This window comes from Hyaena hyaena, unplaced genomic scaffold (assembly GCF_003009895.1).
Source record: "Hyaena hyaena isolate Hyena2069 unplaced genomic scaffold, ASM300989v1 scaffold_14, whole genome shotgun sequence".
Classification (NCBI taxonomy): Eukaryota; Metazoa; Chordata; class Mammalia; order Carnivora; family Hyaenidae; genus Hyaena; species Hyaena hyaena.
In genome coordinates this window covers 6,475,813-6,495,670 of record NW_024080646.1, presented here as the reverse complement: position 1 = coordinate 6,495,670, position 19,858 = coordinate 6,475,813, and the positions used below count along the sequence as shown (strand labels likewise).

Sequence of the window (19,858 nt, the reverse complement as noted above, 5' to 3'; positions counted from 1 at the left end):
AACATTTTTAATAACATTTTATTTATAACACTTTTTATTATTAAAGTATATATATACTTTATTCTTGGGGTTAAATTTTTTACTCTTGCCTGTTGCAAATAGTTTGTCTACAGGAATTCTAAGGCATCCTGACTTTTCCCCCTAAAATGACTAAAAAGGAACATTCTGACTTTATGTACTGTTGAAAGTATTTGACAATAAAAAAGAATGAACTACTGATAACATGCTGTAACATAGATGAACCTTGAAAAAATTATGCTAAGTGAAAAACGCCAGTCTGAAAGACCACACCACATGTTGTATGATTCTATTTATATGAAATGCCCATAATATAAATGTCCATAGGAACAGAAAGCAGATTTAGTGTTTGGCAGTGTGGGGGGAGGCCACAGGTGGAGGAGTGGGGAGTGACTGTTGTTGGAAGAGTGGTGTGTGTGTGTGTGTGTGTGTGTGTGTGTGTGTGTGTGTGAAGTGTTATAAAATTGATTGTGATAATGGTTGCACAACTCTGAATATATTAAAACCCATTACATCTTAAAGAGAGAATTTTTGGTCTGTAAATTATATGTCAATAAAGCTTTTCAAAAAGAAAACATTCAGTTGAAAATGAGTAATTTGAAAAATTTACCTCCCAAATTGTTTTAGACAATATAGTTTATTGTTTTAGGTTGAAAGAATTATGTAAAAAGGGGATCTTACAACTAAAATTAACTTTGGAGAGAAATATGCAGTTGTGCTTTTGCTTAGCCTTATTCCTTTAATTCACATAACCTGTTTTTAAGTATTCTTCTTTTGAGTTTAATTCTTGATCAAATGAATGCATAAAAAATGAAGTAATACCTCTTTTCTACATAGATATAAGGCAACACTGTAATAAATTTTTTCTTGAGCAGTTGTCTACCTTGCGGTAATTGTTGTTTTATGTGTTACAGGGAAGGAGACTGGTGGGAAGCCCGATCAATTGCTACAGGAAAGAACGGCTATATCCCTAGCAATTATGTAGCCCCTGCAGATTCCATTCAGGCAGAAGAGTATGGCACTACTTCATATTTTATTAATTATTTTGATTTTAGAAAATGTTTTAATGCACATTCTACTTAGCCACAATTTTACACACATACAATTACATACCAGCCTTAATACAGCTAATACATCATATTAATAGGAGATGTTACTTGAAATCAATAATTAATGCCCTAGTATTTGCTTACAGTAGGATCATAAATGAATCTGCATTAATAATACTGTTATGCCTAGTCTGTACCCTTTATATCTTCTCTTTAAAAAGATCATATTAGCTCTTTTTATATTCTGTAAACTCTCTCACTTCAAAATTTACCCTCAGTTGATAGTATTGTATCAGTGTTAATTTCTTGACTTAGGTGCTTGCCATCAGTTCAGAAAAAATACACAGGGTAAGAGAGAATATGACAAAGTAAAATTTTAACAGTTGGGAAATCTGGGTAGGGAGTATATGAGAGTTCTATGTGGTATTCTCACAACTTCTAAAAAATTAAAATTAATCTTCAGTGACATATTTTTAGGTCAAACCAAGAATATCTGGGATTCTTAATATTACTTTGTTTTCATAACCCGACATTTAACACAGTAGGTTAAATAGTAGGTGCTCTATCACTGTTTGTTTTTATTGCTTTTACAGTATGTAATTTGTCTCTATATAACTCTGTTCTGCTTGACACTTGTTACTTCATGTTTTATTCTGTGCGCTTCTCCACAGCAGAGACTCATTTTTATTCACAAATCAGTATTAAATCAAACTCACACTAGAGTTGCTAATAATTTGGATATAGTTTACTTGCATTTTATTGAATGCAGATGACCAGAATACAGAGAACCATGTCTGTTCTTTCTACTTCACTCTTCATATTCATGTTCCCTTCTGTCAGTGTCTGAGAGGTTCTCTGTGTCATTATTGACTTTCTTTCTCTGATCCTGTGACTTCCGAGTGAAGTTTAAGAGATTGGTTGAATAGTCAGTACCTGGAAATATTAGGACAGTATGTTCTGACAGGAATATTTATAATATTTCTATTTAGTTAAAGATCCTTCATTATATTTTACTGTTTTTAATCTGTCTTCTGTAGTTCTTTGTTATCACCCCCCTCCCCCCGCCAATTCAATTCTTACTGATACTTACGTAACTTATGTATAATCTTCCAATTCTAACACATTTCTAACTCAGAACACTGTTTTTTTCCCAGATGGTATTTTGGCAAAATGGGGAGAAAAGATGCTGAAAGATTACTTCTGAATCCTGGGAATCAACGAGGTATTTTCTTAGTACGAGAGAGTGAAACTACTAAAGGTAATTATAATGTAGTGTAAGTATAAACATTTTCTTGGACAGTATTTTGAGAAAGATATATGAAGAGTATTTGTTTCCCTCCTTAGGTGCTTATTCTCTCTCTATTCGTGATTGGGATGAGGTAAGAGGTGACAATGTGAAACACTACAAAATTAGGAAACTTGACAACGGTGGATATTATATCACAACCAGAGCACAATTTGATACTCTGCAGAAGTTGGTAAAACACTACACAGGTATGTGAATTTCACACATGAAAATTTTTTCTTGATGTTATATTTTATGAGTACAGAATCTCTGTTTTCATGTCTCTGAAGGTTTAGCTCAGTACTTTACACACAGGGTGTGTTCTATAGATGTTGTATTGTGGTTTGAAAATGAGGAACAGGTAATACTTATTACCTGAATTAAGTTCTTAGATGATGTGGTAAAATTCAACTACCATTATTTGAGTCCTTATATCTAACTGGCATAATGTTTACATTGGGGTTTCATTTCATAGCAGGTTAAAAACCAAGATAGATTGTGACAATAAATAAAAAAGCATAAAGGCAAATTTTTTAAGGGACATTTATTAAGTAGGTAAAATTTATTAAGTAGGTAAATACTTAAAAAGCTTTATCAGATGTCCTTTTGCGTTACATTCCTCTGTATGGGCCGGACCACATAAAACTTCCTAAGGTATAAATCTATTGAAATTTAATTCTGAAGATGAATTCTTCTTTTCCTGGAAAACTAACCTATAGCAACTGTAGACATTGTTTTTGTTTTTAAGGACCTTTGAAAGGTATTCGGTATTAGATTCTTCTTTCTCAAAATTTTGCATTGCTGATTTAATATGTGAATGCATCTGAAAGTTTTTAAATTATTAAAACTAGGGGAGGGGAAGTTCCCATGGCAATCTCTTCTTCAGTGACAGCTAGCTTCAAATAGTCTATTAAGTCAACCACCAGTCTTGACATTGAATAAACATGTTACCAAGCAGTGGCATCAGTTATAATTGCACTGGTTAGAATGTGGATTTGTGTGGTTATTTGTTGAAAATGAGAGGGAACATGTCTTATTTACAATAAAGAAGATTGCATAAGCATGATTCACAAGTCAAGCCATTGTGAATTTGTGATTCCCTGTTTAACAGTTAATGGTAGCATTCTCTTGGGGAAGAAGTAAAGCACAGTGGTCAAAAACATAACTTTGGAGGCACCCAGAACTGGGGTTTGAATCCCATCTCCATCACTTAGTAACCGGGTGACGTTAAAATCACTTAAGTTTTTCAAGACTTATTTATGAGAGATATTTGTAAAGTACTGAATTAACACAACCACTGAGACATAGTAAATATTCAATAAATTATAACCTTAAAAAGATATTTAACAAAAAATGTTCCACTTTTTGTATGTTTTGTTTCTTATATACATACAGCTCCCTTTTTTTTGTGTCTGTGCTTTTACAGTAAGACTGATAGGACATTATGTTTTTGTTTTCTTCAATTTAAACTTTTAAAAACATTTGATACACTATATGTACCTTAATTTTTGTAAGTAATTCATTTTACAGTGTAGTTTATTCATTTATCTAGAACATGCTGATGGTTTATGCCATAAGTTAACAACCGTGTGTCCAACTGTGAAACCTCAGACTCAAGGTCTAGCAAAAGATGCTTGGGAAATCCCTCGAGAATCTTTGCGACTAGAGGTTAAATTAGGACAAGGATGTTTTGGTGAAGTATGGATGGGTAAGAAACCTGAACTTTTGTTTTTTGTCATTTGTTTAGCCATAAAGTAAAACACCACAACTTAAGATATAGTGAAATATTTAAGGTAACTGATCAGTGCAGTTACCTTAGATTTGGCTTAAAATCTCATATACATAGATTAAATTAGTAAAATGTGTTTCTCTAGGAACATGGAATGGAACCACAAAAGTAGCGATCAAAACACTAAAACCGGGTACAATGATGCCAGAAGCTTTTCTTCAAGAAGCTCAGATAATGAAAAAGTTAAGACATGATAAACTTGTTCCACTGTATGCTGTTGTTTCTGAAGAGCCAATTTACATTGTCACTGAATTCATGTCAAAAGGTATGTGTATATTAGTTTATTTTTAGGGTATTTGTATAAAAAACAAGTCTTCATTTCTGTTTTTTGTTTTTTTAAAAACGTTTTTTATTTATTTCTGAGAGAGAGAGAGAGAGAGAGAGAGACAGTGTGAGCAGGGGCAGGCCAGAGAGAGAGGGAGATACAGAATCTGAAACAGCCTCCAGGCTCTGAGCTAGCTGTCAGCACAGAGCCCGATGCGGGCCTTGAACCCACGAACCGTGACATCATGACCTGAGCTGAAGTTGGATGCCTAACGGACTGAGCCACCCAGGCGCCCCTTCATTTCTCTTTTTATGCATGCAGATTTTTAATGTGTAGTGTTCTCTTTGAGTTTTATGTAGACAATTGAAAAGAGAAAATCTAACATTTTGTTTAATGGAATAGTGATTAGTTGCAGTTATTCCAAAGGATAGTACAGAGTTTAAAAGGAAAATTATGCCAGCCCAATTTATGTTGAAAGTAAGTAGTCTTTTATTCCATTTAACGAAAGGAAATGGAGTAGCTGGAAAAGGAAAAAAGAAAACAAAAATTTCTACAAATGAAAATAATACAGTTAGAAGATATTTATATCTTTTGTCCTAAAGCAAAGAAATCAAGTAAAATTAAGGAAATTAATTTTATCTTATTTTAGTATAAACACAGTCTCTATATTCAGGATTCCTAGAAACTTTTTCCCACTATTATTCACTAAAATTTCTCCATTCTCCCAAACTCTAGACCCTAAGGTGGGATCTTTAATAACAAACAGGGTTGTTTGGGGCCAAGATAAAGAGAAGGTACAGATGATGCTTTAGAAGAGGAGCTAGTAAGGGGCGCCTGGGTGGCTTAGTCAGTTAAGCGTCCGACTTTCACTTAGGTCATGATCTCACGGTTCGTGGGTTCGAGCCCCGCGTCGGACTCTGTGCTGACTGCCAGCTCAGAGCCTGGAGGCTGTTTAAGAGTCTGTGACTCCCTCTCTCTCTAACCCTCCCCTGCTCATGCTGTCTCTCTCTCTCTCCTAGAAATAAATAAAAAACATTAAAAAAAAAAAAAAAAGAGGAACTAGTAAGTGCTAAATATGTTGCGAGTTCCACTTTTACCCTCTTGAATTTTATCTTTTCTTTCCCCCCTAACTCTTAATGAGTCACTCATCCGTAATTAAAGCTACTGATTATGTCATCTCTCTCCAGTAGTCCATCTTGGCCAATAATGTAGTTCCATCTAGTGGTGACAGGGCCAACTATAAGCTGCATATTTGCTATAGGAAATCTAATCCCCACCTCCCAAAGGATTAGAAAAACCAAAAGTTAAGAACTGACGTAACCTACTAATTGATAGCCAAAACTTACCTAATACCCCAAGGCGCATGGCACTTTTTGGAAAGAATCTCTACTGCAAATAACTGCCAAATAACCCCTTTCAGAGTGCATTGGATGCACTGTATAAGGAAGAGAGAAAAGGGACAAGGAGGAAGTTTAAATCAAGATATTGATAGCATAAGAATGTAATGGAGGTAAAGTTAATGGTCCATTTAGCTTTTTATATTGATTTCAAGAATTATTTAACTGGGGGTACATGATCGATATCTGTTAGGATTATTTCCAGATGGGAGATTTAGAATGCAAGATCACAAATGACCTTTCTGGTTTTAAAACTCCGTAATTCCCCATCTTGTTTCAGGTACTTAGCAGTTGATCCTCTGGAATCTATTCAGACTCATTGCCTCATGTGCTGCCACATAAATCCACATTGCCTTTTGTTTCCATGATTCTGTTCAAATTCCTTCATCTGGAATTTGGTTTCCCTGTCTCTCAGCCAGTCCCATCAACCATACTTCCTTCAGGTTACCTTAGGTCAAGTGTTAGAAGTCTTCCATTAATATCCATATCTGTCATGATCATTATATCCTATGAAATGTTTGTATTCAGACTCTGTAAATCATTAACAATCAAAATGTATTGAATACTTCAAATACACAGGACACTCTGTTAGTCATTTTAAGATATCAAACAAATAAAGCCACCCAAATAACTTATGTTGAATTTAGAGAGAAAAGACCTATCCTTCTGAAAAGTTAATACTCAGTATAAAAGTAAATAATAGCTCGCTATAAACAAACAAGCTATAGGCCAAAACATAATGAATTTCCATGTGTTTAACACATTCAGTAAGTATAGAAATGAAAAAGAGATCACATAGGCTGGAATAAACTGAGAAGTATTAGTGAAAAAGACAAGTGTTAAATTGCCCTTTCAGGTTATGAAGGCTGTGGATGGGTAAAGGGAAAGGTATGGGCATTTCTGCAGAGCTAAGATATGAAGAAATGGGTAACAAAAACATGGGAAGTGGAGAGTACAGAAGGCAGCTAGTTGGAAATAAGGGTGAAGAGGTATGTAAGGCAAATATAAGGACTCCTTTGAATTGATTACACAATTATTTGGTGAGTACTTGCTCTGCTGGGATCTTGAATGAGCTTCAGAGGGTCCATGAACTTCCCCTGAAGTTATGTGTCAAACTTTTGTATATTTATTTATGTTTTCCTAGGAAAAGAGTCCATCATTTTTGTCAGTTTAAAGCAAGCCATGAATATAAAAAGAGTTAAGGACCACTGATAAGATCCAAAATATTCTATGATGTCAGAGAAAAGGAATTGACCAAATGACACCGATTACAGTTCATTTCTGTGCACTGCAGTTTGTGTGATTTTAGCAGTTATCTCTTATTACACTGAAAAATGTTCTACTTGATGTATTGATCATGGCATCTTACTTAGATTCTTTATCCTGAAACAAAGAACTTATCTTCTGTTTTTCTGTATACTCTGCATTGTCATGTGGCGTATTTATATGATGTCAGTTTATCCTTTTTTTTTTTAATGTTTATTTTTGAGAGGTAAAGACAAAGTGGGAGTGGGGGAGGGGCAGAGAGAGAGGGAGACACAGAATCTGAAGCAGGCTCCAGGCTCTGAGCTGTCAGCATAGACCCTGACACAGGGCTTGAACTCAGCAACCGTCAGATTATGACCTGAGCTGAAGTCTGATGCTTAACTGACTGAACCACCCAGCTGCCCCTGTTGTCTATCTTATTGGCTAAGGAAAAGAAGTGTTCCTTCCTCTGTTTAAGGAAAATTTCTTTAACTGTGTTTTTGATCCTTCTTATTATCTAAAAAGAAAACTCTCTCTTGGTCTCAACATCTGCTTTTCACCTACTGGTTTACTTTTTTGCTTCTCTTCGCAGGCAAGATTTGTTTTAAGAATACTCTGTCTTCACTTCATAACCAGCCATGTACTCTTTTTAAAACCTATTTAAGTTTATTTAATGTCAACACTTTTCGTAGACTTTTTTTAAATTGCAGATATTTCAGACATACAGAGACTACCATAACAACCATGTCCTTACCATCCAAATATAACTAATGTTTACACTTTGCCATATTTGCTTCAGATCTTTCTACTAAGGAAACAAAACATTACAGATCTAATTGCATCTTTGTTTTCACTCCTTCTTGAGCCCATTCTTGTTTGAGCCCTCCCTCCAGGCTTCTTTGGGCCCATTTCCCTTCCAGAGGTAACCTCAGTTTTGAAGTTGGTGCTTAACTTTTCCATCTGCGTCTCATATTGATATACTTTCATTGATATAAATTTACCTATTAACTTATGTAAATATAACTAGCTTCATTTTCATTCAGTGTTAATGCTCTTGAGATTTATTCATGTGGATAAGGGAAGATCTAATTTGTATACTTGTGAGTGTTGAATGGCATTCTGTACAAGGATACCTTTGTTTATTCATTCCTTTCCTAGTGAACATTTAGGTTGGTTTCTAGTTTGTCACTGTGACAAACAGTGCTGCAGTGAATGTCCTTGTGCTCGCCTCTTCTTGCCCATATGTAAGAGTCTCTGGTGCGTTGGATGGCAGCTACATTAGTGTCACCTGGAAGCTCAGAGATGAACACTCAGGGGATGGGGCTCAGCAGTCATCACTTCCTCACCCCCCTGTGTAATAATAATCCATTCGGCGCCATTGATCCCATCACATCTGTCTGGAAAACTTCCCCTTCTCTCTATTCCCACTGTCATTGCTAGATTTTAACATGATATCTCTCTTTCCTAGACTATTACAGGAACTCTTAAACTTAGTCTTTTTTTGTGCAGTTTTGGCCAAATTTCATTTTTCATATTAATTGTAGTGATTACTTCCTCTCCCCCCCAATTTGAGAGAGAGCACCAGGGTGTGTGAGCAGTGGGGAGAGGCAGAGGGAGAGAGAATTTTAAGCAGGCTCTATGCTCTAGCTCCAGGCCAGATGAATGTATGTTTGGGACTTTAATCCAGAGTAGTCCTTCTCTTAGCCTTTCTTGTCTTGCAATACATTATTATTTTTGAAAAGAACATTGTAGTTGTTTTAAAAATGTACCTTAAAGGGGCGCCTGGGTGGCTTAGTCGGTTAAGCGTCCGACTTTCGCTTAGGTCATGACCTCGCGGTTCGTGGGTTTGGGCCCCGCATCGGGCTCTGTGCTGACTGCCAGCTCAGAGCCTGGAGCCTGTTTCCGTCTGTGACTCCCTCTCTCTCTGACCCTCCCCTGCTCACGCTGTCTCTCTCTCTCTCTCTCTCTCTCCTAGAAATAAATAAAACATAAAAAATAAATAAATAAAAATGTACCTTAATTTTGGTTTATCTGGGTTTTTTTATTATTAAATTCAGGTACATGGTAGGTTTTTAACCAGTAATACAAGAATAGCAACCAGACTTTTCTAGCCTTTCTGTCAGCTATTATTCGTAGTACTTTGCTCTTTCATGTTATCTTCAGCTAAAAGTGAGAGGAGTTCATTAGACAAACAGTTCCATGTCAAGTCAGCCACCTAGGTCTGGTTTTAAGTACCCCAGGATATTCCTAGTAGTCTGCACTCTTGATTCAGATTGACTTAAAAATATGCAGGAATCTAGGGGCACCCAGGTGACTCAGTCGGTTAAGCGCCTGACTTCAGTTCTGGTCATGATCTCATAGTTCGTGGTTTCAAGCCCTGTGTTCCCTGTGCTGACGGGTTAGAGTCTGGAGCCTGCTCTGAATTCTGAGTCTCCCTCTCTCTCTACCCCTACCCCACTTGTGCATTGGTCTCTCTCTCAAAAATAAATAAACATCAACAAAATATTTTTATTTTATTTTATTTTTTTATTTTTTTACAAATAGTTTATTGTCAAATTAGTTTCCACATAACACTCAGTGCTCATAAACATCAACAAAATATTTTAAAAAATACATAAACAGGTATCTAAATACTGCTTTTTGTTTCAAAATTGGGATTGTTGATCTTGATCAAAACAAGGAAGAAAATGCCTACAATCTAGTGAGATTATTAAATTTTCCAAATGTTCTCCAAGAAGTTTTAAAATTTCAGTTTAGGGAGCTCTTCTAGAATATTAAAGATAATTATTCAGAAAATCCAAAGCTGCAAAAAATATTAAAGAATAAAAAGCTTAAGTTTTGTATTTGGAGATAGGGGAATATTTGTTTCAGACCTAATTTAAAATTTATTTTCCATAGTATTTTTCTGTCTCTTACAGGGAGCTTATTGGATTTCCTGAAGGAAGGAGATGGAAAATATTTGAAGCTCCCACAACTGGTTGATATGGCTGCTCAGGTATTTGTTTATCTGTACATGTATCAATTTGAATTGAAAATGTACATAACAATATAATCTTAGTAGAAGACTGTTGTTTATATAATGAAATCATGGAATTTTAGAGTCGAAAGGAACATTAGGGATAATGTAGTCTAATTTATGTTACAGATGGTGTCTGAAGGCCTGTGGTATCTAACATGCATATAACTTACTAATATTAGAACTAAGCATGTAATTCTCAGTACAGTGCTGTCCTGTGTCTTACGGCCTTTCAGAAACATATGCATTTACAAGTATGAAATCTGTATGTATTTGTATTTCAGCAGATAAATTTTAAGATGAGTCATTGCTATTCCAAAGAAAATATTAGAAATCTAAAGGATGTGCTGAACTTTTTATATAATATAAAAACAAGAATGAAGATGGCAGTGTTCACTTTAAAATGGGATAGTTTTACTCTTCTGAAGTTTTGTTTTTATTTTATTTTTAAATTTTATTACCATGTGGTAGCAATTTTATATATTTTAAAAAGTTTTTTCTCTTTAAAGTTAACCCTATATTACATTAGTTTTAGGTATTTAGCATAGTAATAAAGTCTGTACTTTATACTGTGTTCACCGCAAGGGTAGCTGCCATCTGTCACCTTAGGATGCTATTACAGCAGCATTGACTATATTCTCTATGCTGTGCCTTATATTCCCATGAGTCTTTGTTTTTAAAAATGAGTGAGAACTATTAGAAGTTTTTTAAAAATGAGTGAGAACTACTAGAAGTTTCTATTCAGGGGCACCTCGGTGGCTCAGTTGGTTAAGCATGACTCTTGATTTCAGCTCAGGTCATGATCTCACGGTTCATGAGTTTGAGCCCTGCATTGGTCCCTGCACTGACAGCGCAGAGCCTGCTTGGGATTCTCTCCCCACCCCCAACTCCCGCCCCTCCCCTGCTCTCTTTCTCTCTCTCAAAAATAAATAAATACACATTAAAAATTTTTGGTGGGGGGAAAAGTTTCTATTCAGCTATGCGATGAGTGTTCAAGACTTTATTGGCCCAAGTGGACATGTTGGTTATAAGACTCCTTTCTCAGTGAGCATCCAGATGTCCACAGTATCTGACAGTTTAGAGAAAGTATACAAAGAAATTGACTGTGTGTGGCATTAGCATATGCTAAGCCTAGTCCAGGGTCCTGTGTTCAAGGCTCTTAGACATGATAGTAGGGGTCAGCACACCTTTTTGTAAGGCCCAGATGAATGCTTTAGGTTTTGGGGGCCACATGCATCTCTTGTTTATTCTCCTGCTCTCCCTTTTCTCACTCCCCCTCTCCCTCTCTTTCTGTCATACATCTTTTTTTTTCTTTTCCTTTCCAAGATTGCTGATGGTATGGCATATATTGAAAGAATGAATTATATTCATCGAGATCTTCGAGCTGCTAATATTCTTGTAGGAGAAAATCTTGTGTGCAAAATAGCAGATTTTGGTTTAGCACGGTTAATTGAAGACAATGAATATACAGCAAGACAAGGTAAAATTACTTTTTAATAAATGCTTGTAACCTAATGTTCAATGGGTTTTCTTACCATTCTTTCGAATATTCAGGATTTTGCAGAATAAGAATAGCTCTAGGTCTGCTCAGAAGAGTCATAGAAACATTGATCTTATTCATAAAATTATATATATGATGCCATGACTTTCTGATGTTATTTCCCTCAGGAAAGAATTTGACTTGGTGTTCTTTACATTATAAATATAACAAGCAGTACACTCCTGTTTTTACTACTTTTGTCATGCCAACAAATAAACGTTTTAAAATTCCTTTTTGACAGGCTTCAGAAACATCCATATTTTTCTACATTAAGGATCAGAAGAGGTGTTTTTGAAGTTAATAAATTGAGAAATGGCATACAGTTTTATAAAGGCCTTGGAAGCCATTTCTGCACCAGATTTACAATAATTATTATATAGAACATTGTGATAAATAAAAACATTTGGAAGAGTAACACTATATAGAGGGAAGAGAACTTGTAAAAATTAATATAAAGTTGATTCTTCTATTTTGTGTCTGTCTTTCTAAACTGTCATTCAGTACATACTTAATGAACATACAGCAGATGCAAATGGAAAGTGTGGGTTTTTGAATACCAATTCTGTATCTTATTGCCCAGAGATTTCAACTAAGTTATCTAAACTTTTTGACTATGTTTCAGACTCCGTACTTCTGAAGAAGCAGGTAATACCTGCTTTTTAAGATTGTCATGAAACTTCAGTGAAAGTATTGTGCCTGACATTACATAACATAGTAGATGCTCAGTAAATGGGAGTTCATATTTTAATAGTCTAAGTAGACATATACATAAATAACTATAAAGCAAGTTATTGTGTGACTAATGTCAAGAGAGTATATGGAAAGTACTATGGGAAAAGAAAGAACAGGAAGGACTTCCCAGAGGCGATGGCTCAAGAGCACGGCTTTAGAGAAAGAATAGCTTTAATAGGCAGAGATTGAGTAAGGTCCAACACAAACCACTGTATAGGTTAGCAGTCCGGCTTGAAACCTTCAGTGACCCTCCATGCCTACAAAGAAGGGTGCCTCGGTGTGCCACATCTGCTACCCTCTAGTGCCAGCTTACCTTCAACAAATGTTTGTCCTGGACAGAAGGACACCGCTTACCTCATCTCAGCTTACTTTCAGCAAATGTTTATGATAATCATGAGGGCATGGATGTAAGAGGGCATGATTTCTGCTATCGAGGAGCTTACTGCCTAATGTCTAAGACCAAACTGTAAACAAACTATTGCAATACAATATAGTATTTATTTAATAAACATACCAGAAAAAAACCTTTCTCAGCTATCAACTATTATTTCATGAAAGAAAGAGCATGTTAATACTATACAGGTAGGAAGGAGAATCTCAGAATAAAGGACATTCCTATAAATAATTTTAGCTTTGTGAATTGATACATGATCCTTTTTCTTTCTTCCTCTCTCTCTCTTTTTTTTAATCAGACTGTGACTTTTTATCAGTGACCATGTTAGTGCACAAACCACTGGGAACTGTTGCCTTAAACAAGGTTCTCAACCAGGGGTGATATTATTTCCCCAGGGGACTTTTGGGAATGTGTTGAGACATTTTTGGTTGTTACAGCCAGGAGACTGCTACTGGCATCTAGTGAGTAGAGGCCAGAATTATTGGTAAACATCTTACAGTGTACAAGCCAGTCCCCCACCAGACTTAACCAGCCCCAAATGCCAGTTGTGCTAGGTTAAGAAACCCTGCCTTCAACATAAGGCTTTCTTTTCAGCCTCTATACCTTTGTGCAGTTCCCTCCAGCTAGAATATTTTCTTCTTCTGTAATTCTTACCTATAAGAATTCTAACCATTCTTTAAAGATTAACTTCGCTGCTACTTTTTAAATGAAATTTTTTGTGACTGCTAGTGAAAATTAATCTTCCTTTTTTCTGAATATCTGAAGAACTATTTTACAACGTTGAATATATACATAGATATATAAGACACCTGTAATCTTATTTCCACTCAGAAGTGGCTAAGATTCACAAAGCCTGTGTTTTTAGGTCTCCCATAATGATTAGCAAATGTCTTGTGCATAAAAAGCATACTCTGATATCTGAGTAAATATCTGAATAAATTAACACAGTCTTTTAAAATTAGAACTCAACAAAATATGCCCTCATCAACATTTAGCTATAGCTACTAGGTGCTAGACTTCCTTAAAAGTAATAGATCCTATAATTATGTTCTTAGTTGCTTGTTAGAGTTTCTACCTCTATTTTCTTGAACATTCTAACCCCGCCAACATTTCTCATTTTTATGTTATTGCTTTATCTTACCAGGAGGAAATGTTATTTACTTTAATGTAAATTTTACAAGAATTTCTTCCCACGTATTTTGTACTTTTGAAGAATTTGACACTGATGACACAGTAAAGATATTGACAGAAGATTAGCCCTGCTTATGCTGTATTTACACAAGAAGATTTTTAAACAATTTACTTAAGCAAGACTGTCAATGTTTTTTTAGGTGCAAAATTTCCAATCAAATGGACAGCTCCTGAGGCTGCACTGTATGGTCGGTTTACGATAAAATCTGATGTATGGTCATTTGGGATTCTACAGACAGAACTGGTAACAAAAGGCAGAGTGCCATATCCAGGTAAGTTGGCATTTCATTTAGGTCTTGGTTATGCCAACGTACTTAACTAAAGTTTATTAGGAAAAAAAAAATATATATATATATATAATATAAAATATATATATATATGGGCCAGAAATGCATTAAAGGCATTTATTTCTTTCTTTTCTCCCTTCTCTTTCTCACCCCCTCTCTTCCCCACTCCTTCTTTTGTCCTTTCCCTCCGTCCCTTTCTTGTCTCCCTCTTTATTTTGGCATTGGATGGACAGCATCCTATGGGAATCACAATCCTTGAGATTGGGCAAATGAATAAGTTGCACCCACATTCACCTCATCTTTCTCTGTTAGGACATTTTCCAAAAGGGCCTTTTCTCTACTGTTCTCTCAGATAATAAGTATATCTTAAATATCCTGAGTCATTACCCTAACACCACTCCCACACCTCCAATAATTGAGGGTATGCTTAGCCTATCATAACACAGGGTGAGCTACTGATGGGGGCAGGATTGCAAAGGAATACAAGAAGATAAATGTGTATAATAACTTGAAGAAAGGCAAACTCGTGATAATAGATAAGGAAACTTTCAGGGAAGTGCATTGATATAGTTACATGGTTAATATGTTTGGCAAAATCAGGACTAGAACTTTGGTTCTTCTGAATTTCTGTTTGGAAGTTCTTTTAGACCTTATCTTGCCACCATATCCCTCATTAACCCAAATTTGCTTTTTGTTAACTTAATATCTGAAAGTATGGGGTACTTTAAAGTAGCACTCTAAATTCTCATTACTCAGGAGCGCCTGGATGGCTCAGTCAGTTCAGCGTCCAACTTCAGCTCAGGTGATGATCTCATGGTTCATGGGTTCGAGCCCCACATCGGGCCCTGTGCTGACGGCTAGCTCAGAGCCTGGAGCCTGTCTTCAGATTCTGTGTCTCCCTCTCTCTCTGACCCTCCCCTGTCTCTCTCTCTCTCTCTCTCTCAAAAATAAAACATTAAAAAAAATAAATTCTCATTAATCAAATGGGATTGGCTTTTGAAGGCATTAGTGTTAAAGTAAGATTTTAGGTGGAATGAAAAAAATTAGACCTGTTGGAAGGCAGCTATGCTCACCACCACCAGTGCTGGCAAAATTAGACCTGTTGGAACAGGCTTGCATTTTCTACCATCTTCTTGATATACTTGACGTTTAAAATTTACTTTATTTCATTTTTGAAAGAATCTTCGCTAAATAAAATTACTATACCTTGAATCAGTTAGTGGCTAGGGGATATGTTCTGTTTTGCTTTGAAGTGGAGTTTGGGATCCCTCTTTTTAATGTTTGAATCTTCTGTGTTAGGTATGGTAAACCGTGAAGTGCTAGAACAGGTGGAACGAGGATACAGAATGCCTTGCCCTCAGGGCTGCCCAGAATCCCTACATGAATTGATGAATCTTTGTTGGAAGAAGGACCCTGATGAAAGACCAACATTTGAATATATTCAGTCCTTCTTGGAAGACTACTTCACTGCTACAGAGCCACAATACCAGCCAGGAGAAAATTTATAATCCACATAGCCTTTTGTATGCCTAAATCTGCCAAAATATAAAGAACTTGTGTAGACTTCCTTACTTTACCTACAGGAATCAAAAGAAGAAAGTCGTTTTCATTCTGCATGTTTTTAATGGTAAACTGGAATTCCAGATATGGTTGCACAAACCACTTTTTTTTTTTTCAAGTTTTAAACTCTGAAGTACCAATGATGAATCTTCCAACTTATTTCAGGGTCCAAAGAAGTATAGTTATGATATTGATGAGAGTGTGAGTGATAATGTAACAGTGAAGAGCATCAGGGCTACTTCTTTATAAACCACTTCCTTTCTTTTATTTCCCAAACTCAGAATTGTTAAGAGAAAATTATGTATCATTATAGACAAAACTTGGGAGATAAAAACACTTCTACCATAATAAAATCTAAACTTAAGGAACTTCATGGGACCAAACAATTCCATTCCACTTTTTAAAGATTTCTTGCATTCATTGTTCTCACAAGTTTTTTCTAAGTTGAACTGTTACTATGCAGTCTTAGTACCTGCTTTCTTTTGCATGGAAATGGGCCAGATTTTTAGAAACAAAAAGGAATATAAACAGCATCTAAAACTTGATGAAATGTTAGACCACAGTAGTGGCATTTGAAAATGTAATGCACTATGTTAATACTCACGGAACTGGAAAATAGAAGATTTTTACTTTAATCATTTTCTGAATAGCTCAGTTTAGAATAATGATGGTAACTAGGAAGTGAGTTAATTTTTTATAATGTTGCATTGATTTTTTTTTTAAGGCAACATATAATTGAAGTCATACTGTCCAATCCAAGGGGAAAGCTTTTAATCTTTAGATAGCATGAAAAAATAAGACCTAGCATATAAACAGTCCTTTTTAAAAAATAGACTGGTACTGTGAGAGATTTCTGATATGTACTTACAGTGATGGGTGCCACAAATATGAAATATCACTAGATCAGGGACTGGAATGCACTTTTGCTCTTACTGAAAATAGATTGACAGAGAGGAAAATATTTAAAAGAAATATGAGAAAAGAAAATGTGAAAATTTTACAGATGGGATGTTATACTTAATATTAAGGAGTGACAAAATTGCTTTGCTGGCACTCACAGCTCTTCAATTCTCTGTTTTCTGAGATTTTAAGAGTTACAAGGTATGATTAAAACTAATCTTTCTTAACAAACACTAAATGAGTGTTACAGCCTCAAATAGCTAATTTAAGGCTTCCCGCTAATTCCAATGATAACAGCTTTTATGCGAACATTTTAGAACTCCAGTTTTCAAATCCATGTTTAAATCTGCATTAACTTTTTAAATATACTTAATAGTGATCTTCTCTTCCCTTTTAGAATTTAGTTGACTTGGGGAGGGGAACTTATTGAGAATAACAACAGTGGTGAAAGGGGGGACAGTTTTTTCCATTCAAAATGTAGAAATAAAACTCAAGAATTGTATGATTGACTCAAAAAGAAACTCCAAAATATGAATTTGAATAGCAGCATTATTGGTTTAAGTGTCTAGCAAAGGAATTGAATCTGATGAATTAAAGTCTGGTATTTTTGTTTTTGTTTTGGTATTGTGTTTTAAAATATTCTCGTTTATAGTCACACTTTTAATGCAATACATCAGGTTCCCATATTTTAGAATTCTTTTTTTTCTCCTTATCAACATTCATTTTAAAAAAATGGTTGAATCTTTAAACAGTGAGAAGAGTGAGCTTTGTTGTGTTTTACTTGACCTGATCACAACTCCTATCTGCCAGCTCCACGGTAACCTTGAAAACCCAGTAGCCCCTAGCTGGTTTTAACTGCCATCACTTAACTGATTTAATCATTACGTTTAAAATTGTGTGCCATGGTAACTGTTGAAATTCAGACCATTTTAAAATGTGACAAATGAGCTTCATGCAAGTTGGTAACAGTTCTGGTACTAAAAATTGTGGAGGTTTCTAATGTTTACGTAACCTGTTTAGTATTGAATTCCTCTTCCAAGAGGGTCTTCTTAAGAAGAGACTGCTGTCATTTACCTTGAACATCTACAACCGGGGACATCAGATTTTTAAAGGGCTTTATGTGAACTATGATATTATAATTTTTCTAAGCTTTTTAAAGAAGATAACAATTATGTACTAATTGTGTTCAGAATAATAAGTCAGGAAAAGTTGATGGTATTCATTAGGTTTTAACTAAATGGAGCAGTTCCTTATAATATCAATTGTATAGTAAGGAAATAAAACACTAACTTAATGTGTATTCAGTTTAAATGGTTATGTATTTTTAAATTGCCAAGAAAAATAAAACAACTTTGTACATTTGAAGATTTTTTTTTCCAGCAGCTTTTCATCTTCAGTGTCTTATTGTGGAACTTAACCCTCACCAGAAAAGGATGTTGGCAGAAACAACCTCCTAGCACACTTTTTAAATGAATAATGGTAGCCTACAACTTAATATTTTTATAAGGTATTATAATATCATTTTGTGGATAATTGAAATAAAAATTTTCATTGAATGTACCCACTTATCTTTTTAGCCACTATTCATATTTTCTGTGTTTTTTTAAATTGGTATTTAAAGCATATTCTGAATTTGTTCTTCCCATTAGAAAAAAAGTGTTCAGTTACAACTCTTGAGTAGAGTTAAATGAATTCTTTATTAAATTCAGATCATTTTAGAACTCATTCTATCTCTTTAATTTTCCATGTCAAGTGAGTGACTTTTTCACAAGTTTTTTTTTTTTTTTAATTATACCAGTTAATGTATCGTACAACAAAACCTAAGTAATCTGAGTGAAGCTATTCACAGTGAACCTGTGTGAAGGATAGAAAATAAAATGACCACTTTGACCCTAAAGGACTTGATTTTCTAAAAATGAGAAATATGTGAGTCTTACTTCTGTGTGTATTTTACTCTTCCTTTATAGGTATAATGAAAATAAAATTATACTAAATTATGAATGGCCAATGTAAAGCGTTTATTTTCAATAAGGTAATATTATCTTTTGTTATCCAAAATAATTAGCTTTGTTTTTCTCTAATTTCAGAACAGTAATATTTAATCAACAAACATCATTTAGTGAACATTTATTAAATATTTTTATACAGTAAAGTAATAGTTCTTCAGTTTAAGATTGTTTTTCTAGTTTGCTGTTTCTTTCATTAAATATTTTTATATAGTATAGTAATAGTTCTTCAGTTTAAGATTGTTTTTCTAGTCTGTCTTTCAATTTTGCATGTAATTTTTTCACATTTGAGTTGTACATTATGTATGTTGTAAAATCTATGCTTAAAAAATCCTTTACATCCCAAGATTAAATATTCATCTCACCTATCATATTTTATGCTTTTCTTTTTTACATTTCTCTTTAATTGACTTGGAAGTTATTTGGGTCTAAGATGTGACTTAAGGATCTGGCATGATTTTGTCCTATATAGTTAATTTTCCCAGCACCATTTAATGGTTAAATCTGTTCCCATCCCTTTCATTTGGGTCCTTTATTATGCACATACCTACCACATCTGTTTTGTTCAGTTAACTTGCCATTCTTCCGTCAACATAACTCCTTTAATTTCTAATCACTTGATAATGCATTTTAATAATTGAATAAGTTACCTTTGCTATTCCTTTTTTTTTTTTTAAATCTTGGTATCTTGGCAAATTCTTGATGAAGTTTAGATTTTATTTTTTATATTTCCAAAAAATTAGGTTAGTGTTACATTATGCTTATAATTTGGTGAGAAGTAACATCTTTCAAATCAGTCTCCCTAGCCCATTTATGCAGATCGTAATATCTCTTAGTAAAGTTCTTCTCTCTAAGACTTTTCTCTGAGCAGTTGGAAGCTGAGTCTCATCTTGTCTCATTATACTGCTCTAGAGATGCCACCCCAGTGCTCCTGGAGACCAAGTCCCCACTTTGTTACAAAAGAAACCAGCACGTAGAGGAGGAAGGTTATACATCAGTAGCATTTGTTTCCGTAAATTCATCTCTTCTCCAGCCCTTTCCCTAGTTTTTCCAACTTTTTTTTTGTTGTTGTTTAAAAAGTTTAGTTTTTGGGGCGCCTGGGTGGCTTAGTCGGTTAAGCGTCCGACTTTCGCTTAGGTCTTGATCTCGCGGTTCGTGGGTTCGAGCCCCGCGTCGGGCTCTGT

At 34.9% G+C, this 19,858-nt stretch overlaps 1 protein-coding gene across 4 annotated transcripts in view; it reads left to right on the top strand.

Moving 5' to 3' along the window:
* Positions 1–18,669, top strand: part of YES1 (YES proto-oncogene 1, Src family tyrosine kinase) — a 77,267-nt gene extending 58,598 nt beyond the window's left edge. For all 4 annotated transcript variants that reach the window (XM_039218251.1, XM_039218267.1, XM_039218259.1 and 1 more), the window contains exons 4-12: positions 933–1,031; positions 2,222–2,325; positions 2,412–2,561; positions 3,905–4,060; positions 4,227–4,406; positions 9,967–10,043; positions 11,391–11,544; positions 14,062–14,193; positions 15,508–18,669. In XM_039218251.1, the coding sequence (XP_039074182.1) occupies positions 933–1,031; positions 2,222–2,325; positions 2,412–2,561; positions 3,905–4,060; positions 4,227–4,406; positions 9,967–10,043; positions 11,391–11,544; positions 14,062–14,193; positions 15,508–15,716 (1,261 nt within the window). In that variant the 3' untranslated portion in view covers positions 15,717–18,669. The remainder of the gene's footprint in view (positions 1–932; positions 1,032–2,221; positions 2,326–2,411; positions 2,562–3,904; positions 4,061–4,226; positions 4,407–9,966; positions 10,044–11,390; positions 11,545–14,061; positions 14,194–15,507) is intronic.
* The last annotated feature ends 1,189 nt before the right edge of the window (positions 18,670–19,858 follow it).